Here is a 25,260-nt window from a genome sequence, read left to right on the forward strand (position 1 = left end):
CATGAAAGCAAGATATCAGTTTAATAATATAAAAAGTTTGATTCACTCAGTACATTTCCTCCTACATCCTTCTTAAGACAAGACTTTGCCAGAAAGATTTGAATTATTTTTCTTCTGTAAGTCGTTCAATGCTGCTGTGAATAGTAGCAGTCCTCATAACTCTGATGTGGGCAGAGAACACTCAAAATAGTAGATAGCAGATGCTGGCCCCACTCAGAATTGCTTACGCCTATTTGTGTAGATACTCCCTTGCCATTTTTGCTCAGATCTCTTAAGATCTATCACAGTCATGACAAAATGATGACTCACACTTAAATGCAGTCATGTCATATGCGATATTAATACCCTGGTGACATTGCCGTAAGTGCCATTCCTTTAAGGGGAAAAGGTTCCTGACAGCAGTCTGCCACCATCCTCAGGGACCACAAAGTGCCTGCAGAAGGCAACGCTCATTGTGCAGGAAGGAGCTGCCTGCATCCTGCAAGCTGTTCCCATAAGCAGCTGTTGGAAGGGAGGGGGTGGAGAGGAAAGAAGGGGGAGGGGAGGGAAAGGTCTCTGCTATCAGGTTGGATGGCCAGCTGCTGCACTGATGTCTTACCCCAAGTATGCTCCTGTCTTGCAAGTTTAAAAATCTTCCTGAAGGGAGAGAAATAGGAGCAGGGCTCAAGTTCTGCCCTTATACCCAGCCAGCGTCCCTTCCCCCACTTCTAGCACCCAGGAGCCTGCCATTCAGCGCCAACAGGAAGATGGAACAGGTGAAATGGAGTTCCATAAATTTCAGAAATCAGCAGCAGTCCCGCTGACCACCTCCCCCACAGACAAAGATCCCCTGCCCTCAAAAAAGAGAGTAAGTTTGTTTCAGTTAAGTTTATTGTAAAACTCAAAGCTGCAGCAGCATAGTCCTTTAGAAAATGAAGCATTGCCCGTATCCGTTTTGAAACAGCAGTGCATACTGCTCAAGTCCGTCAAAGCTCCTGTAACCGTCCAAGTCCAAGCCGCCTGGCCTCGCCTTTCCCCTCCTTTCTGCCGGGAGTACAGGCTGCTGAGTCACGCCTGCCCGGCCAGTCTGTCCTTCCCGGCCGCGCGGCCAAGGTCCCGCCTCCGGCCTTCCTGGGCGAGCAGCCGCTCCCCACACTTGTAGAGTCCTGGGCTGGGGCCAGCCTTCCCTTGTCGCCGCCGGGCCCCTCCTCGGGAGGGAACCGCACCTCCTCGCCGCTCTCCACGCGCCCCCGCCTGCCAGTCTCCACGCCGCACTCCGGCGCCCTCCGAGGGCGCATCCACAGAGCCAGCCCCGCGCTAGGCGCCCCGGGGCGTCACCACGTCGATCAAACCAAGGATCCCCACCGGGCTGTCACTCGGGAAGGGTGATATTAGGCACCCAGTCGTTGACGCTGCGGCTCTCCTCGCAGAACAGGCTAAGCTTCTCCAAGGCGGGGTCCTTCCATGCGTCCTCATTGGGGTTCTGCGGAGAGAACGCAGAGGTCAGCCTGGCTAGGCACTGGCTGCTAACAGAGGGGAGCAGGGATCACATCGGCCCGAAGGCGACACTCACCGAAATGAGGATACAGTGCAGGTCTACAGGTGCCCCCGACTCGTCGCCGGTACCCACGATCGCCGCCAGCCGCTGCACGTCGCCCACGCGCACGATGTCTATGTCGTTCTCACAGCAGAACGCTTGGATCAAAGTGAAGTGGATCTGCAGCGCGATATCGCCCTCGTCCTCCTCGTCAGCGGCTAGCACGCAGAAGGTCACATTGTCGGGGTCCCTACGCGGGCGAGCAAGAGGTAGTGAGATCAGGTCGGGGAGCCAGGGCTGCCCCCAGCCACCGTCTCCCCGGTCTCCCTGCCGCTCCTCCCACGGGCCGCGTGTGATACTCACACGTTCAGGACTTTGGCTGACTCGTAGACGCCGGCCGTGAGGCAGCCTTGGCGCTGCGCCGACAACAGCAGCTCGTGCAACGCTTTCCCGGCGCCCTGCATCCTGCGGACAAGCCAGCACAGTGAGCCGGACGGGCCGGAGGGTGCGCTGAGATCCCTGGACCCTGAGACTCACCCTCAGCGCCCCAGCCCTGCGCGCCAGCCCAGGGCCGGACCTTCGGCCCAGCCGGCACACTCGCGCCCGTCTTCCACCCAGCCGGTTTCCACCCAGGCGGGCCCCAAAGACTATCGCCCAACCAACGCGGCCAGGGCAGGACAAGGATCCCCGCGCGCCCCGAGACGTCCGGCGTTCGGCGCCGACCTACCTGGCTGTGCTTTCTGGAACCGTGTCCTGGCCACGAAGTTCTTCCAGAGTCATGTTGCGATCTGCGAGCAGCAAGTTATCCACAAGAACAGAGGGCGGAGCAGACGCGAGCGAAGAAGGAAAGTCTACCACCCAGCCCGGTGAGCCCACTGCTTGCGAGTGAGCCCCAGCGCCTCGGTGCGCCCTTATATAGGCTGAGCCGGGTGGTGCCGCCAGCTGGCGCGAGCCTGCGAGCCCATTGGCCCGCGCCGGCTTTCTGATGCAAATAAGGCGGCTGCCCGCGGCTCGTGCCAGAAGGCCACGTGGGGAGGGGTGCGGGGGATGACAATGCCTCAAATCTGCCGCTTTTGTCGGGGTGTTACCAGGCAGACTGGAGCCTGCAGATTTCATCTCGCCTTTCTGTTTTTTTTTTAAGTCCTTAAAAGGAAAAAGTTACGGGGGGGGAAAAAACTCTCACTTGTTAATAATACGCTGCAATTTGTGAAATGCACCTTTGAGGAAATCTAAAGAATTTTTTTTTTTTTTTGCATTTATTTTTGTTGCTACCTTTCTATTTTTTCCTTCACTTTTAATTTGGAGTTTTTGAAACCATTGCTTCTAAACCGGAACTTAAAAAACAGGCTGCGCTGGCTAAGCTAGCTAAAGGCCTAAAAGCAGCCCTCTCCAGCTGACACTAGAGCCCCGAGCGCGAGGTTCTTCTAGCACAATCAAGACCCGGACCGGGTCGCGCTGGAAAGTCTAGCCCATCTCCCGGCCCGCTACTAAGCGCTGCGGGGCGCCAGGGCGCGCGAGCAGATTGCGGCCGGAGCACGCGGCTCGTTTGCATTTCTATGCTGGGCGCACAATAGCGGAGGTCTGGCGTGTGGCGGTTTGTAGGAGGGACAATAGAAGCTTTCTCTTCATAGCGACACTGTCCACCTGCCGCTGGGTGGGGTGGGAGAGCCCCGCCGCGCGTGGGGGTCGCCGGGCTGCTCGGCGCGTGGTGGGTCGCGGCCGCGTGGGGCTCCTGCGCTCCTCAATGCGCGCCCCCTGCACGGGCCCCGCTACACCCACCACACGTTTGCATGTAATTCTGCCCCAAAAGGTTCTAGCACAAGTGCGGAGCAGCCGTGGAAGTTGGAAGGAACACCTGGCTGCTGCACCTTCTTCGCAGCTGGATGCACTCTACCCGGACCACTAGGCTCAGGGGGCCCCAAGAGCTTTCGGAACGACGCTTGGAACCCCTTTCCCGGGGCGCCATCTACAGGCCGACGGGAAAGTTCCTGAGCACCTCTCTTCACCCGCACTTCCATTGACATACTGTGGGGACTTGGCCTCTGGCCCTCTGATCAAGAAGGGGCCCTGGTAGAGTCAGCTGAGCCCCATCTAAGCTACGTATTAATGGAAGTCAAAAACTGCAAAACCCAGAGAAGACGAAAGGAGACTTCAACCCAGTACTGACGGAAGAAAAGGCTATATTTCTCAAGCTATTTTGAAAAAATTTGACCTAAGTATGCATGTATTAAAAGCTTGTTTTCCAGTAATAGATAAATAATACTATATGAGAGCTTGGGAGCGTTTAATAGACATTGCTTGGCCGGGGCCATTTTGGACCTGTGTGTAATGAATATTAGTCACTCAGTGGTGTCCGACTCTTTGCAACCCCATGGACTCTACAGCCAGACTCCTCTCTCCATGGGATTCTCCAGGCAAGGATACCGGAGTGGGTTGTCATGCCCTCCTCCAGGGGATCTTCCCGACTCAGGGATGGAACCTGGGTCTCCCGCACTGCGGGCAGATTCTTTACTATCTGAGCCACCTGGGAAGTTGACACTTCCAGAAAGTTTGCTTACTGAGCTTATAATTTTTGGTGCCTGCATCTCTCTGTGTGCACTTTGGTGCATTCCCTCTCTCCCACCCCGCCTTAACCGTTACTAGGTGAGGTTTTTTAGACTGGGCAGGACAGCTAGCGGGTGCAGGAGCTGTTGGATGTGCTGGGAGTCCCGACTCTGCAGCAAGACAGGAAATAAGGAAAACAACGGAGTGCACCGGCTTCTTGCGCCCCCCGGTGGCCAGCTGGCAGAGGACAACTGAGAAAACGGAACACTTCCCAGATGCCAACTGAGTGTTTGTTCACCTAACACCTGAAATCCGAGGTGTCTTTTTTTATTTTTTATTTTTACTGGAGTGCAGTTGATTTTCAGCGTTACAGGTGTACACAACAGTGAATCAGTTATACATATACACCACACATCCACTCTTTTTTAGACTCTTTTCCCATATAGGTCATAGGAGAGTATTAAGTAGAGTTCCCTGTGCTACGCAAGAAGTTCTTATTAGTTATCTATTTTATGTAGTTGCATGTATACGTCAATACTATCCTCCCAACCTATCCCTCCCCTTCACAACCCCCACCCCCCGGTACCCATAAAATTGTTTTCTAATTGCTGGAACCAGGTGGCATCATGTGGCTTTAATTTGCTGCCATTTCCTTTCTTTCTTTACTGCCCACTGCATGCTCAGTTGCTCAGATGTGTCCAACTCTTTGTGACCCTATGAACTAACTGTAGCCCACCAGGCTCCTCTGTCCATGGAATTTTCTCAGGCAAGAATACTGGAGTGGGATGCCATTTCCTCCTCCAGGATATCTGCCCAACTCAGGGATCGAACCCACATCTTCTGCATCTCCTGCATTGTCAGGTGGATTGTTTTATCACTGAGCCACCTGGGAAGCCCCTTCTTCCTTTGTTCAGTTCAGTTCAGTTCAGTCGCTCAGTGGAATCTGACTCTTTGCGACCCCATGAATCACAGCATGCCAGGCCTCCCTGTCCATCACCAACTCCTGGAGTTCACTCAGACTCACGTCCATTGAATCAGTGATGCCATCCAGCCATCTGATCCTCTGTTGTCCCCTTCTCCTCCTTCCCCCAATCCCTCCCAGCATCAGAGTCTTTTCCAATGAGTCAACTCTTCGCATGAGGTGGCCAAAGTACTGCAGTTTCAGCCTTAGCATCATTCCTTCCAAAGAAATCCCAGGGCTGATCTCTTTCAGAATGGACTGGTTGGATCTCCTTGCAGTCCAAGGGACTCTCAAGAGTCTTCTCCAACACCACAGTTCAAAAGCATCAATGCTTCAGCACTCAGCTTTATTCACAGTCCAACTCTCACATCCATACATGACCACTGGAAAAACCATAGCCTTGACTAGACGGACCTTTGTTGGCAAAGTAATGTCTCTGCTTTTGAATATGCTATCTAGGTTGGTCATAACTTTTCTTCCAAGGAGTAAGTGTCTTTTAATTTCATGGCTGCAGTCACCATCTGCAGTGATTTTGGAGCCCAGAAAAATAAAGTCTGACACTGTTTCCAATGTTTCCCCATCTATTTCCCATGAAGTGATGCGACCAAATGCCATGATCTTCGTTTTCTGAATGTTGAACTTTAAGTCAACTTTTTCACTCTCCACTTTCACTTTCATCAAGAGGCTTTTTAGTTCCTCTTCACTTTCTGCCATAAGGGTGGTGTCATCTGCATATCTGAGGTGATTGATATTTCTCCCGGCAATCTTGATTCCAGCTTGTGCTTCCTCCCGCCCAGCGTTTCTCATGATGTACTCTGCATATAAGTTAAATAAGCAGGGTGACAATATACAGCCTTGATGAACTCCTTTTCCTATTTGGAACCAGTCTGTTGTTCCATGTCCAGTTCTAACTGTTGCTTCCTGACCTGCATACAGATTTCTCAACAGGCAGGTCAAGTGGTCTGGTATTCCCATCTCTTTCAGAATTTTCCACAGTTTATTGTGATCCACACAGTCAAAGGCTTTGGCATAGTCAATAAAGCAGAAATAGATGTTTTTCTGGAACTCTCTTGCTTTTTCCATGATCCAGCAGATGTTGGCAATTTGATCTCTGGTTCCTCTGCCTTTTCTAAAACCAGCTTGAACATCAGGAAGTTCACGGTTCGTGTATTGCTGAAGCCTGGCTTGGAGAATTTTGAGCATTACTTTACTAGCATGTGAGATGAGTACAACTGTGCGGTAGTTTGAGCATTCTTTGGCATTGCCTTTCTTCGAGATTGGAATGAAAACTGACCTTTTCCAGTCCTGTGGCCACTGCTGAGTTTTCCAAATTTGCTGGCATATTGAGTGCAGCACTTTCACAGCATCATCTTTTAGGATTTGAAATAGCTCAACTGGAATTCCAACACCTCCACTAGCTTTTTTCATAGTGATGCTTCCTAAGTAAGGCCCACTTGACTTCACATTCCAGGATGTCTGGCTCTAGGTCAGTGATCACACCATCATGATTATCTGAGTCGTGAACATCTTTTTTGTACAGTTCTTCTGTGTATTCTTGCCACCTCTTCTTAATATCTTCTGCTTCTGTTAGGTCCATACCATTTCTGAGCTTTATCAAGCCCATCTTTGCATGAAATGTTCCCTTGGTATCTCTAATTTTCTTGAAGAGATCTCTAGTCTTTCCCATTCTGTTGTTTTCCTCTACTTCTTTGCATTGATTGCTGAGGAAGGCTTTCTTATCTCTTCTTGCTATTCTTTGGAACTCTGCATTCAGATGCTTATATCTTTCCTTTTCTCCTTTGCTTTTCGCTTCTCTTCTTTTCACAGCTATTTGTAAGGCCTCCCCAGACAGCCATTGTGCTTTTTTGCATTTCTGTTCCATGGGAATGGTCTTGATCCCTGTCTCCTGTACAATGTCATGAACCTCATTCCATAGTTCATCAGGCACTCTATCTATCAGATCTAGTCCCTTAAATCTATTTCTCACTTCCACTGCATAATCATAAGGGATTTGATTGAGGTCATACCTGAATGGTCTAGTGGTTTTCCCTACTTCAATTTAAGTCTGAATTTGGCAATAAGGAGTTCATGATCTGAGCCACAGTCAGCTCCTGGTCTTGTTTTTGCTGACTGTATAGAGCTTCTCCATCTTTGGCTGCAAAGAATATAATCAATCTGATTTCGGTGTTGACCATCTGGTGATGTCCATGTGTAGAGTCTTCTCTTGTGTTGTTGGAAGAGGGTGTTTGCTATGACCAGTGCATTTTCTTGGCAAAACTCTATTAGTCTTTGCCCTGCTTCATTCCGTATTACAAGGCCAAATTTGCCTGTTACTCCAGGTGTTTCTTAACTTCCTACTTTTGGATTCCAGTCCCCTATTATGAAAAGGACATCTTTTTTGGGTGTTAGTTCTAAAAGGTCTTGTAGGTCTTCATAGAACCAATGATGGTGTGCCTTGATTGGATAAAATATATTTATTTTTAAGTGGTTGAAACTTAGATATTGCTCTTTTTAAAGTGTTAAATATGTTTTCAATGTATTAGTTCCAGGTCCCCAGAAAATGTCTCATTGCAAAAATGAGACTTATTTGACATCTTAGAGTTTACTTTCCCCTCCCCATTTTAAACACTGGAAATCTCCCTACACACCAGGCCTCACACCCGGACCCCAGAGGAGGGGAGTGGGGATGGGAGACAGCATTTCCAGTTGGCACTGAGCCAGCCCTAAGAAGAGGACTGATTGACAACCCCCTGGGGCTATTCTACTTCACTCACATTTTTAAGGTATTGAATTTCAGGAAAATCGCCTTTCTGACATTGGATATGGCTTCACATGGGTTTATTATGTCAGTCCAAATGGCTTCATCTCAATTAGTAAAGAAACGTTTTGTCTGGAGACTACGTTGGCCCTTCACCAGACACCCCCTCCCCATTCTTACAAGTTGGACGAATGCAGAAGCTGCTGGCTCTGGGACAGCCCATATCCAGCTTGCCTGTCATACCACAGGAGAGGGATGGGCAAAGCCAACACCCCAGTACAGGAACCTTCAGATGCTCCTCTCGCTCACCCCGAGATAGCAGATGGTTGACTAAAGCCCGCCTGTCCCATTCTGTTGCCACTGCGCCCCCAAACTGATTCAACCCACGTATCAGCCTGCTGCATCCCCCAGTCCCAGGCGACTGTGACATCCACCAAGCGCCCTGTGATTATACCCCTTAATGTGCCTCTGAGCCTTAACCGTGAAGGTGATGGTGACATTACTAAAGGGACATCCTCAGAGATGTTCTGCTTTACAAACCTTTTGGAAGTGCTTCCATGTTTTTATTAACACTTCATGAACTCCTTATTGCCAAATTCAGACTTAAACTGAAGAAAGTAGGGAAAACCACTAGACCATTCAGGTATGACCTAAATCAAATCCCTTATGATTATACAGTGGAAGTGACAAATAGATTCAAGGGATTAGATCTGATAGACAGAGTGCCTGAAGAACTATGGACGGAGGTTCGTAACATTGTACAGGAGGCAGGTATCAAGACCATCCCCAAGAAAATGAAATGCAAAAAGGCAAACTGGAGGAGGCCTTACAAATAGCTGAGAAAAGAAGAGAAACTAAGGGCAAAGGACAAAAGGAAAGATATACCCATTTGAATGCAGAGTTCCAAACAATAGCAAGGAGAGATAAGAAAGCCTTCCTCAGCGATCAGTGCAAAGAAATAGAGGAAAAGAATAGGATGGGAAAGACTAAAGATCTCTTCAAGAAAACTAGAGATACCAAGGGAACATTTCATGCAAAGATGGGGACAATAAAGGACAGAAATGGTATGGATCTAACAGAAGCAAAATATATTAAGAAGAGGTGGCAAGAATACACAGAAGAACTATACAAAAAAGATCTTCACCACCCAAATAATCACAGTGGTGTGATCACTGACCTAGAGCCAGACATCCTGGAATGTGAAGTCAAGTGGGCCTTACTTAGGAAGCATCACTATGAAAAAAGCTAGTGGAAGTGATGGAATTCCAGTTGAGCTATTTCAAATCCTGAAAGATGATGCTGTGAAAGTGCTGCACTCAATATGCCAGCAAATTTGGAAAACTCGGCAGTGGCCACAGGACTGGAAAAAGTCAGTTTTTATTCCAATCCCAAAGAAAGGCAATGCCAAAGAATGCTCAAACTACTGCACAGTGCACTCATCACACTCATAGGAAGGTAATGCTCAAAATTCTCCAAGCCAGGCTTCAACAGTGAACCATGAACTTCCAGACGTCCAAGCTATATTTAGAAAAGGTAAAAGAACCAGAGATCAAGTTACCAACTTCCTTTGGATCATCAAAAAAGCAAGAGAGTTCCAGACAAACATCTACTTCTGCTTTATTGACTATGCCAAAGACTTTGTGCAGATCACAACAAACTGTGGAAAACTCTTAAAGAGATGGGAATACCAGACCACCTGACCTGCCTCTTGAGAAACCTGTATGCAGATCAGAAAGCAACAGTTAGAACTGGACATGGAACAACAGACTGGTTCCAAATGGGGAAAGGAGTACATCAAGGCTGTATATTGTCACCCTGCTTATTTCACTTCTATGCAGAGTACATCATGAGAAACGCTGGGCTGGAGGAAGCACAAGCTGGAATCAAGATTGCCAGGAGAAATATCAATCACCTCGGATATGCAGATGACACCACCCTAATGGCAGAAAGCAAAGACGAACTAAAGAGCCTCTTGATGAAAGTGAAAGAGGAGAATGAAAAAGTTGGCTTAAAACTCAACATACAGAAAACTAAGATCATGGCATCCGGTCTCATCACTTCATGGCAAATAGATGGGGAAACAATGGAAACAGTGACAGATTTTATTTTGGGGGGGCTCCAAAATCACTGCAGATGGTGACTATAGCCATGAAATTAAAAGACGCTTGCTCCTTGGAGGAAAAGTTATGACCAACCTAGACAGCATATTAAAAAGCAGAGACATTACTTTGCCAACAAAGGTCTGTCTAGTCAAAGCTATGGTTTTTCCAGTAGTCATGTATGGAGTGAGAGTTGGACTGTAAAGAAAGCTGAGCGCCGAAGAATGGATGTTTTTGGACTGTGGTGTTGGGGAAGACTCTTCAGAGTCCCTTGGGCTGCTGCTAGGAGATCCAACCAGTCCATCCTATAGAAAATCAGTCCTGAATATTCATTGGAAGGACTGATGCTGAAGCTGAAACTCCAGTACTTTGGCACCTGATGTGAAGAACTGACTCCTTGGAAAAGACCCTGTGACTGGATGGACATGAGTTTGAGTAAACTCCAAGAGTTGGTGATAGACAGGGAGGCCTGGTGTGCTGTAGTCCATGGTGTCACAAAGAGTTGGACAAGACTGAGTCACTGAACTGAACTGATTGATTAACACTTCTCATTCGCTCCTGAGAAATGTTGGTGGAGATCACCATCCATTTGGATATGGAAAATAGTGGGTTTTAAGTAAGCAGTAAACTTTATGAGTCAGTCCCTTTTGCAGTTTCTGAAATTATTTACTTTCGAAGCATGTACAAGCTCTGTTACGTAGTGAGTTCATTCCCCTCACAAAGAAAAGCTCACACAAGTCGCAAGGCACAGAAAGGTTTCTCAGAGCTTCATGCTGCCTTTGGCCTATAGGATGTCTCAGGAAAAGTCAAAGTCATGGCCACCTCTCAACAATCAGCAGCTCTCACGTAAAATCTGGATGCCCAGCTTCTCTTGGAAAAGAGGAAAATTTGGCTACCATGTGCCTGCAGCATCTTCCTACCACCACCATCACCATGGTAACTGTCAGCTGGAGGAGGGCACTAGAACCCCTGAACTGAGCACTGCTGTTCAGTTTACCATAGGCTGGTGGCTCAGATGGTAAAGAATCTGCCTGCAATTCAGAAGACCTGGGTTCGATCCCTGGGTCAGCAGGATCTGCTGGAGAAGGGAATGGCAACCCACTCCAGTATTCTTGCCTGGAGAATCCCATGGACAGAGGAGCCTGGGGGTGGGGGGGCTATGGGGTCGCAAAGAGTCAGATAGGTCTGAACAACTAACACTGTCACTGTTCACGACCATGGCCCTTTGAGGATACCTGAATACTTTATTCATGTATGTTACCTGTCTGTCCCCTTTGCATTTGCAAGCTTAGGGAAGAAACTGAAGTTTGAAAAGCAAAATAAAGGTGCCATCTTCTTATAGGATGGGTGAGCAAATCAAGTGATGGATGCGTGAGCAAATCAAGTGATGGATGCGTGAGCGAATCAAGTGGTGGATGCGTGAGCGAATCAAGTGATGGATGCATGAGCAAGTCAAGTGATGGATGCATGAGCGAATCAAGTGATGGATGCGTGAGCAAATCAAGTGGTGGATGCGTGAGCAAATCAAGTGGTGGATGCGTGAGCGAATCAAGTGATGGATGCGTGAGCAAGTCAAGTGAGCGTCATTTGCATCCCAGGTTCTGATGGACGTGTCTCCTGTGTCGGTGTAGGGGATTTTTGGAGCAGTCTGCATTGGCCTCTTTCCAAATGGTTCAGGTTTTCCTCTCACTCCCCTGACCCCCACCCCGTCTGTCCAACCTCTTCTCTGGGCTTCTTGAGTTTTAAGAAGGATGTTGGGGATTTTTCCCCAAAAACTCAAGAATCAGTTCAGTTCAGTTCAGTCACTCAGTTGAGTCCAACTCTTTGCGACCCTATGAATTGCAGCACGCCAGGCCTCCCTGTCCATCACCAACTCCTCACTCAGACTCACGTCCATCGAGTCAGTGATGCCATCCAGCCATCTGATCCTCTGTTGTCCCCTTCTCCTCCTGCCCCCAATCCCTCCCAGCATCAGAGTCTTTTCCAATGAGTCAACTCTTCGCATGAGGTGGCCAAAGTACTGGAGTTTCAGCTTTAGCATCATTCCTTCCAAAGAAATCCCAGGGCTGATCTCCTTCAGAATGGACTGGTTGGATCTCCTTGCAGTCCAAGGGACTCTCAAGAGTCTTCTCCAACACCACAGTTCAAAAGCATCAATTCTTCGGCTCTCAGCCTTCTTCACAGTCCAACTCTCACATCCATACATGACCACTGGAAAAACCATAGCCTTGACTAGACAGACCTTTGTTGGCAAAGTAATGTCTCTGCTTTTGAATATGCTGTCTAGGTTAGTCATAACTTTCCTTCTAAGGAGTAAGCGTCTTTTAATTTCATGGCTGCAATCACCATCTGCAGTGATTTTGGAGCCCAAAAAAATAAAGTCTGACACGGTTTCCACTGTTTCTCCATCTATTTCCCATGAAGTCATGGGACCAGATGCCATGATCTTCGTTTTCTGAATGTTGAGCTTTAAGCCAACTTTATCACTCTCCACTTTCACTTTTATCAAGAGGCTTTTTAGTTCCTCTTCACTTTCTGCCATAAGGGTGGTGTCATCTGCATATCTGAGGTGATTGATATTTCTCCCGGCAAACTTGATTCCAGCTTGTGCTTCTTCCAGAAACATCCCAGCGTTTCTCATGATGTACTCTGCATATAAGTTAAATAAGCAGGGTGACAATATATAGCCTTGACGAACTCCTTTTCCTATTTGGAACCAGTCTGTTGTTCCATGTCCAGTTCTAACTGTTGCTTCCTGACCTGCATACAGATTTCTCAACAGGCAGGTCAAGTGGTCTGGTATTCCCATCTCTTTCAGAATTTTCCACAGTTTATTGTGATCCACACAGTCAAAGGCTTTGGCATAGTCAATAAAGCAGAAATACATGTTTTTCTGGAACTCTCTTGCTTTTCCCATGATCCAGCAGATGTTGGCAATTTGATCTCTGGTTCCTCTGCCTTTTCTAAAACCAGCTTGAACATCAGGAAGTTCACAGTTCGTGTATTGCTGAAGCCTGGCTTGGAGAATTTTGAGCATTACTTTACTAGCATGTGAGATGAGTGCAATTGTGCGGTAGTTTGAGCATTCTTTGGCATTGCCTTTCTTTGAGATTGGAATGAAAACTGACCTTTTCCAGTCCTGTGGCCACTGCTGAGTTTTCCAAATTTGCTGGCATATTGAGTGCAGCACTTTCACAGCATCATCTTTCAGGATTTGAAATAGCTCAACTGGAATTCCATCACCTCCACTAGCTTTGTTCGTAGTGATGCTTCCTAAGGCCCACTTGACTTCACATTCCAGGATGTCTGGCTCTAGGTCAGTGATCACACCATCATGATTATCTGAGTCGTGAACATCTTTTTTGTACAGTTCTTCTGTGTATTCTTGCCACCTCTTCTTAATATCTTCTGCTTCTGTTAGGTCCATACCATTTCTGTCCTTTATCGAGCCCATCTTTGCATGAAATGTTCCTTTGGTATCTCTAATTTTCTTGAAGAGATCTCTAGTCTTTCCCATTCTGTTGTTTTCCTCTACTTCTTGGCATCAATTGCTGAGGAAGGCTTTCTTATCTCTTCTTGCTATTCTTTGGAACTCTGCATTCAGATGCTTATCTTTCCTTTTCTCCTTTGCTTTTCACTTGTCTTCACAGCTATTTGTAAGGCCTCCCCAGACAGCCATTGTGCTTTTTTGCATTTCTTTTCCATGGGGATGGTCTTGATCCCTGTCTCCTGTACAATGTCACAAACCTCATTCCATAATTCATCAGGCACTCTATCTATCAGATCTAGTCCCTTAAATCTATTTCTCACTTCCACTGTATAATCATAAGGGATTTGATTGAGGTCATACCTGAATGATCTAGTGGTTTTCCCTACTTTCTTCAATTTAAGTCTGAATTTGGTAATAAGGAGTTCATGATCTGAGCCACAGTCAGTTCCCGGTCTTGTTTTTGTTGACTGTATGGAGTTTCTCCATCTTTGGCTGCCAAGAATATAATCAGTCTGATTTCGGTGTTGACCATCTGGTGATGTCCGTGTGTAGAGTCTTCTCTTGTGTTGTTGGAAGAGGGCGTTTGCTATGACCAGTGCATTTTCTTGGCAAAACTCTATTAGTCTTTGCCCTGCTTCATTCAACTCAAGAATAGTAGGGTGAAAAGCAATGAATTAGTGGCAATACTAACACATTAACTCAAAGAAGAAACCAAATCTTGGTGCAAGACACAAACCTATTACTTAAAACCCAGCAGCAGCATCTCAAACGCACCTCAGCATATAACGGGAACAGTATAGTGCTGCCGCCCCCTTGGACCCACCCACTGCCCCAGTAGTGGCACAGGCCCCCCCTACCCCGGATGAAATGTGAGGTCTGTGGATGCGGAGGCTTCTGAAAACAGCTGGGACAGGAAACAGGAAACAGAGAAAGGGAAAACCCCATATAGTACAAGCGGACATCTGTGGTCAGTCCCTGTGTGGAGAGGGCTTTCTGGAAGGAGCAATTATTTCTTGAGAGAGCAATTGCTTAGTGTGTGAGAAAGTCACATTAGCTTAGTGGAATCCCTGAAATGATGAGGGAGGGATCATTCAGGCACTTGATACTTTGTCTATCATGAGTAAGCAATGATCTGAAGTACGTACCACAGCAAGGTCAGCCACACTAGCTGAGAACCTGACAAAGTGCTTATGTGAGGTCCTTCCAGGCTCAGCCATATGCCCAAATCCTCTGAACTCCAGTTTCGTCCTCTATGAAAGGAAGATCTGCCCTTTGTCAAACTTCATGAACCTCAAATGGAGTTTCTACACATCACGCCTGGTCACTGTTTGGCTCACATTTGGGTTTTGTTTGGGGGGCAGTGTTCTAGAACAACTCACAAATTCAGGTTTGACTTGTCTATCTGTTTCTGCAGGTAAGAGTGGATGGCATGCACTTTCCACGTCACTCTAGACGTTGTCCAGATACCACAGCAGACCTGCCGGTACTTTTAGCCCCTGCCTGAACCCTGTAGGCATTTGAGTTTGGGGTAAAATTTCACCAGTACACAGTTAGTTGGAATGCTATGGTCGCCTTTCTGAAAACATTAACATATGGGCTTCCCTGGTGGCTCAGATGGTAAAGAATCTGCCTGCAATGCAGGAGACCCAAGTGCAAACCCTGGGTCAGGAAGATCCCCTGGAGAAGGGCATGGCAACCCACTCCAGTATTCTTGTCTGGAGAATCCCATGGACAGAGAAGCCTGGCAGACTACAGTCGATGGGGTTTCAGAGGGTCAGACATGACTGAGGATAACATGTAGCATGTTATAGATTACTAGAGCCCAGAACTTCCTATGTGAAAGCCTTCCCTTATGTTCTGAAAGACAATTTTTTAAAAATTGGGGTATAGTTGCTTTACAATGTTGTGTTCGTTTCTGCTGTACAAGGAAGTGAATCAGCTGTACATATGTCCCCTCCTCCTTGGACCTCCCTCCCACTGCCCTGTCACCCATCTAGGTTACCACAGAGCACCAAGCAGAGAGACAGTTTAAAGTAAATTCCCAGAAACGGCAGTAAGATGTTGGAGACTGCAGTTAGCAGAACAGAGCTCAAAGTATTTTTGCTGCTTACTTTACTTTGATCTTAAGCAAGAAGTTGGTGCATGGTTTAAAGAGCTCATGCTTGTTAACCCATTACATCTGCTTTTCTTAAGTTCTCCTAAAGAACTGCATTCAGAAGTGTATGAAAGTCAAATCTAGCATTAAGCGCTCAGTCATGTCTGATTCTTTGCGATCTCATGGGCTGTATCCCGCCAGACTCCTATGTCCATGGGATTCTTCAGCAAGAATACTAAAATGGGTAGCCAGTCCCTTCTCCAGGGGATCTTCCAGACCCAGAAATCAAAGCTGGGTCTCCCGCATTGCAGGCAGATTCTTTACTAAGTCAGCAGGAAAGCCCTCAGAAGTGTATATTACAAGGAAATGTTTGTTGCAGTATTTCTTCAAATAGTGCACATCAGAAGCCAAATAGGGGGTAAGTGCTAAATCATGGTGTTTAACTCAGTCACTCAATTGTGTGTGACTCTTTGTTACCCCATGGACTGCAGCACGCCAGGCTTCCCTGTCCATCACCAACTCCTGGAGCTTACTCAAACTCATGTCCATCGAGTCAGTGATGCCATCCAGCCATCTCATCCTCTGTCATCCCCTTCTCCTGCTGCCCTCAATCTTTCCCAGCATCAGGGTCTTTTCCAGTGAGTCAGTTCTTTTCATCTGCTGGCCAAAGTACTGGAGTTTCAGCGTCAATATCAGTCCTTCCAATGAACACCCAGGACTGATTTCCTTTAGGATGGACTGGTTGGATCTCCTTGCAGTCCAAGGGACTCTCAAGAGTCTTCTCCAACACCACAGCTCAAAAGCATCAATTCTTGGGCACTCAGCTTTCTTTATGGTCCAACTCTCACATGATGTAGCCATAGAGTAGACAATACAAGACCATAAATAAGTGCTTTGAAGAGTATTTCACTGCATGATAAATGTAATGCAGAATAGCAAGATAGACTCATGTGCTTCTTATTGTGCAGAAACATTTAGTACACATGACCGTAATTGTACAAAAAGTCAAAATAGAAACAGTGGTTATATCTCAAAGTAATGAGATTATAGATGATTTTTATTTTCTTCATTATGCTTTTCTGCAATTTGATTTTATGTAATACAGATTCAAACTTCTCATGGATAATTATCTCAGTGCCAGACATCATCAACCTGACTCCTGCTTCAGGCATTATTCTGAGCAATTTCTGACCATATGGTAACAGATCAAGAAGTTAGCTGTCTGCAGGGTCATGCTTATAGGAAGAGATGGGCAGGAGCGAGACCTTTGACTCCCAGGCTGCTCCTCTTGGCAGTTGACCCAGGTCTGTTCCCAGCTGAGTGAAAATGGTGATCTTGCACTTGGAGATTAACTCTGGAATGACTGGGACGGAATCAGGCCACACACTGGAGGCAAGCAGGAGGGGCCAGCAGCCAAACACCTAGGCACGTACGTCTCCACAGATAGGCAACTCGCCAAGATGTGCATTTTAGCAACTAGCAATGGATAAAATTCTTTCACTTCTTTTCTGGCAAAAACGTCTCCTTTCCAGAATGGAATGACGACAGTAAATTATAAAAATTGTTTCCATTGTTTACATAGTATATCAGCAATTCTAAAAATTCAAAACATTTAAGTGTATGTACTCAATCTATTCTTTTTTCTTTTTACTCTTGTAGGTTCAATTCAAATTTCCAGTGTTAAATTTCATTTATTGGAAAAGGAGTGTGGCAGTATGCTATTAGTATTAGTATTGTATTAAAATTAGTTTTAGTGTTAGTATTAAGATTTTATTTGCCAGACTTTTCTAGGACTTGCTATATGCCAGGCACTATTCCAATCACTTTGAAAACATCATTTAAAACTCGCTGTGACCCTGTTAGGGAGGCACCGTTGTCACCACTGTCAGTTGAAGAACACAGAGAGGTTAAGCAACTTGCCTGAGATCACATAGCCAGGAAGTGGCAAAAATAGGCTATGAACCCAGATCGGCCAGCTCCGGAGTGCCTAGTCCTCATCGAGAGGGGTCTGTAAAACTTCTTCTAGAGCCTTTGGGGGAAACCACTTGGTCCACCAAGGATAAGGAAATCATTTAATGAAAAGAGGATTTCCAAAAAATATTTGGTTCGCTGTAGGCAATGGCACCCCACTCCAGTACTTCTGCCTGGAAAATCCCATGGACGGAAGAGCCTGGTAGGCTGCAGTCCATGGGGTCGCGAAGAGTCGGACACGACTGAGCGACTTCACTTTCACTTTTCACTTTCATGCACTGGAGAAGGAAATGGCAACCCACTGCAGTGTTCTTGCCTGGAGAATCCCAGGGACGGGGGAGCCTGGGGGGCTGCCTCTATGGGGTTGCACAGAGTCGGACACGACTGAAGCGACGCAGCAGCAGCAGCAGCAGCAGCAGGAGCCCCTAACCAACATCGCCCGTGGTGGATTTCACGATTGCGTGCGCCATCTTGCGGTCAAGGAGAATATGGCTTCCAGCTCTGAAAAGCAACCTATTTATACCTTGATATAAACCTTTCCCTTCCCATGTGGGGCTTCCCTTGTGGCTCAGCTGGTAAAAAAAAAAAATCCGCCTGCAATACGGGGGACCTGGGTTTGATCCCTGGGTTGGGAAGATCCCCTGGAGAAAGCAAAGGCTACCCACTCCAGTATTCTGCCCTAGAGAATTCCCTGGACTGTACAATCCATGGAGTCGCAAAGAGTCCGACACGACTGAGCGACTTTCACTTTCACTAAACCTTTCCTGTTTCTATGAAGCTTGAAGGCACTAGTCGCACACTTCTGTCAATTTGAAGAATTCTCAGCCCCATCAGTGGGCAACCTCTAAGAAGTCAGTCAGGGCTAGAGGATGCTCCTGTAGCGTTTGCTACCAGTAGAGATGCATGTTGTGAATCCAGAGACATGCCAGCAACAGGAAGACCAGAACCAACCACTGAGAACACTGTGTCAGCTGTAATACTCCCGCCCACTTTACAGGCAGTAAAACCGAGATTCCGGGAGGCTAATGGCGTGTCCAAGATGACAAAGCAAATCACAGAGCTGGGATTATGGCTGCCCTCTACCAGACCTCATGCAAACCTCCAGTTTACACCACTACATGTTGAGTAGGACCTGGGCTTCCTGCTAGACAGCTACTCTGAGACACAGCCCAGACAGCACTTAGCTGAGCGGGGAGGAATCTCAATGGCTCATACATTGTTTTCCTTTGAAATTAGAAATGCTCTGGACTAGCCTGGTGGCGCAGCGGATAGGAATTCACCTGCCAGTTCAGGGGACAGAGTTTGATCCCTGGTCCAAAAAGAGCCCACGTGCAGCGGAGCAACTAAGCCCATGCACCACAACTGCTGAGCCCACGTTTCCTGGAGCCCGTGCTCCACAAGAAAAGCTGCTGCAGTGGGAAACCCATGCAAACAACAAAGAGCAGCCCCGGCTCACTGCAGACTAGAGAAAGCTCTCACAAAGCAACAAAGACCTAAGGCAACCACAAATAAATACATAAAAATTGTATATAAAAAAAGAAATGTTCTGAATCTCCCCAGGTCCTTCAGTGTTCTAAACTTCCCTCATCAGCCACATGACATGGAATATATGGGTTTTCTTTTTTTTTCTCATCAACTTATAGGCAAACAAACTTGAAGGGACTTAGGAGGCAATGTTCTCCAAAATACTGCCATTTTTGAACCGGGACAGTACCCCCACAAGGCATCCATCTCAGACAAGTGTAGCTCCACAGGCTAGTGCACCCCGATCCATCCACCTCCATCCGTGATTGTACTCTTGCAGTAATAGCAGTGCCAGTTCCTTCATCTCCAAGGGGCTCAGTTCCACCCGAGACCTGCAGCATCAGCTTCCCTCAGGAGTTTGTCAGAGTGCAGAGTCTCAGGCCCTGCCCAGCCCTCCAAACTGAGCACCCACATTGTAGCAAGATCATGACATAGAGTGTCGCCCATGGCATAGAGCTATGCAATGCACTGCTGGAGACACTGGCCAAGAGTGATGCATGTGAATCAGGTCAAGAGGTATGTGTGGAGTGGGGGGGGACGTACCCACCTTCTAGACAGCAGGAACACCAGGAGGGCTCTGAGAGGTGGGCGGGGCAGCACAGGGGGAGGACGGGAAGACCACAGGGGGCGAGGAGGAGCTGTTCTGGACTCGATGTGTTTGGGATGTTTGAGGCACCCAGCAGACGCCACTGTTGAGCAGTGAGGTGTGGGACCTCTGAACTGGATGCACAACCTCAAGACTCAACAGGGCCATGGCCATTTGCCAAACGTCCTCTGAATTAAAGAAAAGGGAAGACAGCTAGTCCCCTCAACTCTGCTCCCCCTTATTCCATGGAATAGCGTTTCTCCTTTGCACAACATCTCCCTTGTGGATGCCAAATTTCTGATCTCCCTAGGGCTTCCCCAGTGACTCAGCGGTAAAGAATTCTCCTGCAGTGCAGGAGACACAGGAAAGGCAGGTTTGATCCTTGGGTCAGGAAGATCTCCTGGAGGAGGGCATGGAGACCTGCTTCAGTATTCTTGCCAGGAAAATCCCAGGGGCAGAGGAGCCTGGCAGGCCATGATCCATGGGGTCACAAAGAGTCAGACGTGACTGAAGCAACCGAGCACAGCGCAGCACAACACAGCTTGGTCACCTGATCCAGCTCCAGCCAATGGAGTGTGGACTTGCATGTCACGTGCCCAAACAGGAATTGCTTTCTTTCTGCTTCAAGTGTTTTTTGTTTTGTTTTTTTTTCCTTCCTGTGGTTGTGGTGCAAGTGGTAAGAGGGCGGCATAGGGGCAATCCTGGGTCCCCACCTGACCATGTAGACCAGACTGGTGTCCTAGAGAGAGACGTAAGCTGTCTTCAGCCACTGTGTTTTAGAAATCTTTTTAAATGTTTAAAATTTTGACCAAACTTCAGACACAGGATAGTTACAAGCATAGTAGAACAAAGTATTCCTGTGTGTCCTTCAGCCGGCTCCCCCATTTCACTACATTTGTTTTATCCTTTTAACTCTTCCTCAATTATACGTATTTTTCTGAACCACTTGAGAGTAAGCCTCAGGCTCACTGTCTCTTTACCACTATATATGTCAATATTTCCTACAAAGATATTGCCCTGATTTCATAAACCACAGCAAAATAATCAAAATCAGAAAACTGTTACTAACATTGGTAGACTTGAAGCTACTGTCCAATATACAGACCACAGTATGATTCTGCGATTCTGTTGATCGCCTCCACGATGTCCTGCATGACAAAGGAAGCCCAGGACCTCGGCACAGTTGCTTGTCACAGCTCTTCAGTCTCCTTTAATCCGAAATCATTCCTGAGTCTGTTTAGTGCCAAGGACTTTTTTTTGACACTGACATCTGAAGAATTCAGCCTCTAAGGTTTATCTGATGCTCCCTCATAATTCACTTCTGCCGGGAGCCGGCATATTGCATATTGAGTGCATATTGCATATTGCATATTGAGTGCAGCACTTTCCACAGCATCATCTTTCAGGATCTGGAATAGCTCAACTGGAATTCTATCACTGCCGGGAGCCAGCGTGAGGAACTCCACCCATGACAAAGGTCATGAGGAAGGAGGCTCGGCATATGCAAAGGCGGCATAGAGCCTCAGGAGTCCCCCATCTACCCCCAAAACCAGAGTCTGCCTACTTTCTGCTTTGTGCTTTCACCTATACCTCTTCGCCTACGCCGTCTCTCCTTCGAATACCCTGGATCAGCTGGGGCTGGACCCCGGCACACTTCAAAGGCTGCAAGTAGTGATGTCATGTCTTCCGCCGGGCAGGTGTCAGCACGTGCTTGCATTGGTCTGTTCCTATTCTTGGTCCCATATTGGTGGTTGTTTGGTCAAGGTGGAGTCGGCCAGGATTCTCCAATGTTAAGTCACTGTTTTACACTTCCCGGTTAATGAGTGCTCTGCAGGGAGATGTTGAGGGTCATTCAGAAGTTTAGATAGCACAGTAACTAGTGCAAATGAGGACGTTTTGCTGACTCAGCAGCAAATCCAAGCTCTTGGACCCGAGGACAGTGGTTAGGGATCATACATTCACATCCCTCCCGTGGTGTTTGGATAGATAGGACTAGTTCCTCTGGACCCCTCCTCCCCCCCATTAAACTTTATTAATCTATTTGGGGGGAGCACTCCATGAAGGATCTTAGCTCCCCAAATAGGGATTGAACCCTGTCAGCCCCTTGCATTGGAAGCACAGAGTCCCAACCACTGGACCACCAGGGAATCCCCCCATTAAACTTTAACATTAAATGTTAATAGCCCAGAATGGAGCCTGGGTGGTGTATTTTCATTTTTCCAGGGAAGTCTGCAGCAGGACAGGCATGGTTTCTGGTCAAAGGGACTGGGAACCGCTCCTTCTCTAGGTTGCTTTCAGCCTCCACAACAGGTGACTCAACCCCAAGGGTCTGAACAGGAGTTCAGCTCCTCCCTTTGTCCTGAATCCCTGCAGGGGCTGGTCCCTCTTTTCCAAGATAATCTATTTAACCTGTACCTACCTTCAGCAGTCCCACCTGAAGACTCCTCCCCATGGGAGAAAAACACACACACACGCTGCCCCCAGGAAATGAAAACAAATGAGGAAGAGACCTTCAAAGTTGTCACCGAGGGGGACAAAGAGCAGACGCTGGCCTGGGGCCGGGCTCCAGCTCCTGCTGCTCCGCCACCGTCTCCCCACTCAGTCCAGCAGCCTCTGCTGTCCCCCAACTCTGAGCATATTTTGAGGTCACCTCTGCTCCTCCTAAGGGTTCCCAGATGGCTCAGCAGTAAAGAATCCACCTGCCAATGCAGGAGACACAGGTTCGATCCCTGGGTTGGGAAGATCCCCTGGAGAAGGGAATGGCTACCCAGTCCAGTACTCTTGCTTGGGAGAATTCCCATGGACAGAGGAGCCTGGCGGGCTATAATCTATGGGATTGCAAAGAAACAGACACGACTGAGTACGCACACCTACTCCTCCTGAACCTACCCCTCCCCTCTCACACTGCTTGGTGAGACTTGGCACAGTCCAAGTCAGGACGCTCCGCTGCAGGGGAGGGAAGCGTCCTTCCTTCCCTGTTGGTAATGCCTCCATCACAAGGATGATATGGTTGCCCTTTGATCTTCACACAACCTCGGATCACATCCCCACACACTGTCCCCATGAGAAAAGGCACTAGACGAGTGAAAGGAAGTGTCTGCTTCATTTCAGATGGGAAAGGAATTCCCTCTGTACCAAAAAGACAGGGATCTCTGCTTCTCAGACTTGGAGATCATAGGTGATGACATAGACCAGACCCAGGAAAGGGGAATAAAGAAGATACAAGGAGAGATAGGTGAGGAGATGGCCCTTCTGGGCCACAGGAAGGTGAGGGACCTGCCACGCCCAGCCCAGGGCCAGCCTCTCCAAAGCTGCAAGGCAGTTTCTAAGTTTGTGAATGGAAAAAGGGAGGAATTCTAAAAGGGGAGAAGAGAGAGAACACATGATATACGATCATAAATGTGACAAAATCCACCCAGCTTATCTCAGAAAATATGCACAGCATTTCCCTGTATCAGTAAAAGGAGCTGATGATTGGGGATGTTCCGCCCTTGAATGAATCAGACTTTGAATCACCTAAGACCAAAAAGGGGGACTAGAATCTGTACAATGGGCCCTATGTTTTTCAGATCGTGCTCAGCTTGTCACACATGTGCTTCCAAAAGGTACCAATTTCTGAACTATATTCAGACCATCCCAAATAAAACCTATCCTCAACATAGTATAGGTATGGGTCACATTATCTTAGGATTCCTTGAAAAACAAAAGGAATTTTCCACCCAGCACAGTGCGTTTGATAACAGAACCAGATGTGTTTGTTCCCTGGGGGCCTCAGGCCTTGTCATTTCACCAGCAAAGATATCAGTGGGGGCAGGAGAAGTGGCTACATTGACAGCAGGCCCCAGCCAGCCAGCAGGCCCCAGGCCACAGGGAGCCCTCTCCTCCTGCAAAGCCATCCTGCCCCAGTCATTGCTGGAGGGGAAAACCCAGTGGCCTGATCACCCACGGCCACCCCCACACATGCCCTCCAGGGCACGAGACCAGCCTGAGTGACCATGTATACAATCGTGTGTGAGAGAGAGACAGAGACAGAGAGACAAAGAGATGGTTGTTGCAACACAAAGCACACCAGCCCAACTATAGACCACCGCCCCCAATCCAGTGCTCTGCCAGGCAGTCTGGAGGACCCTGTCAACTTCAGAAGCACAACCCCATTTGGGGTCCCAGATAACCCAGAAACCCTAGGGGGTACAGAGAATGGCCTGTCCAGGAGGCTGCTGAGAGCAGGACTCTGAGAAAGTCTGACTGTCCGCTGCGGGGCTACTGCCCTCCCGGGCGCTGGGAACCGTGTGGTCCAGGGTGCTGGTCAGCGCCAAGCCCAGAGGCCCGCCCAGCTTTCATGGCAGGAGAACACCAGGCCCCTGAGTCCCACCGCTGACAGGGTTTCCACAGGCAGTGTGCAGGGTCAAGAAGCATTTCCTAAGATCCATATGCCCCGGAGCAGTCCTCACTGGTCTCCACAAAGGCCAGCTCTGCTTTAACCCGGAGGAGGATGGGCAGGCAGGATCATTGACCATAATCATTAGTGGGCGCGCTCTATACTCAAGGCAGTGGACTGGGGCTGGGGCTGGACAGAGCACAGGCTCTGCCCACCGCAAGTCCACAGTCCAGGGGGCCCTGAAACTTTACCGAGCACCCCCAACCCTGCTGATCACCCCCGCCTCCCTCTTCCTGCAACCCCCATCAGGAGCCCCCCAAAGTCAAGGAGGCAACATGGGAGGAGGTGAGGAAGAACCTGGAAGGTGCCCAGGAACAGCCCATATGTCTCCCCCAAACACAGCCTCACAAAGTCAGATTCATCCTGGCAGGTAAAGCACGTCATGAATGGAGGGTGAGGGGCTCTGTCCCACCTTCAGACTACACAGAATCTCAGGAGACAAATAAAGCTCTGGATCCATTTCTCAAACTAATGCCTGATGGACCCCCTACTCCAGGTAGAAGGAATGGTGCAAGAGACGTGTCCCGTATGTAAATAGCTTTGAGGAACGTGGGGTGAAAGGAAGCTTGGTGCCGCCCTGCAGGATTCATCCAAGCTTTTACCCCTTCTTTCCCTCTGAGAAGGCAGCAGAGGCAGACTGTACAGCCATGGCCAAGATTAAGGCAGGAAACCTTCACAGCAAGAAGGAGGAGGAGCTGGAGGAGGAGCTGAAAGTGGAGCTGTCCCAGCGGCATGTGGCTAAAGTGACAGGCAGCATGGCTTCCAAACTCTCCAAGATCCGAGTTGTTCATAAACCCATCACCCATGTACTGACTGTCATTAACCAGACTTGGAAAGAGAACCTCGAGAAATTCTATAAGGGCAAGAAGTACAAGCCCCTGGATCCACGGCCCAAGAAAACATGCCGCTGACTGAACACACATGGAGAGAACCTGAAGACCAAGAAGCAGCAGCAGAAGGAGCCGCTGTACCCTCTCTGGGAGTACCCAGTCAAGGACTGAGCATCCAGGCATCAATAAAACAAATAAATCAGAAGGAAAAAAAAAAAAAAAAACTTTTATCCCATCACAGTGTATCTGGGCTTCCCTAGTGGCTCAGCTGGTAAAGAATCTGCGTGCAATGCAGGAGACCTGAGTTTGACCCCTGGGTTGGGAAGATCCCCTGGAGAAGGGAAAGGCTACCCACTCCAGTATTCTGATGTGGAGAATTCCGTGGACTGTATAGTTCATAGGGTCGCAAAGAGTTGGACACAACTGAGCGATTTTCACTTCACATCAC

At 48.1% G+C, this 25,260-nt stretch overlaps 1 protein-coding gene and 1 pseudogene across 1 annotated transcript; one reads left to right on the forward strand and one right to left on the reverse strand.

Moving 5' to 3' along the window:
- Nucleotides 1–852: 852 nt before the first annotated feature.
- GADD45G (growth arrest and DNA damage inducible gamma) lies at nt 853–2,421 on the reverse strand. Its single transcript, XM_019966627.2, has 4 exons — nt 2,244–2,421; nt 1,880–1,981; nt 1,553–1,766; nt 853–1,462 (listed from the first exon to the last, which is right to left on the reverse strand). Exons 1-4 carry the CDS (start codon nt 2,294–2,296, stop codon nt 1,352–1,354), a joined length of 480 nt encoding a protein of 159 aa, XP_019822186.1. The 5' UTR covers nt 2,297–2,421; the 3' UTR covers nt 853–1,351.
- Nucleotides 2,422–24,139: 21,718 nt separating this feature from the next.
- LOC109562723 (large ribosomal subunit protein uL29 pseudogene) lies at nt 24,140–25,017 on the forward strand (annotated as a pseudogene).
- Nucleotides 25,018–25,260: the final 243 nt, after the last annotated feature.

Source organism: Bos indicus, chromosome 8, assembly GCF_029378745.1.
Source record: "Bos indicus isolate NIAB-ARS_2022 breed Sahiwal x Tharparkar chromosome 8, NIAB-ARS_B.indTharparkar_mat_pri_1.0, whole genome shotgun sequence".
In the NCBI taxonomy this organism is placed as follows: Eukaryota; Metazoa; Chordata; class Mammalia; order Artiodactyla; family Bovidae; genus Bos; species Bos indicus.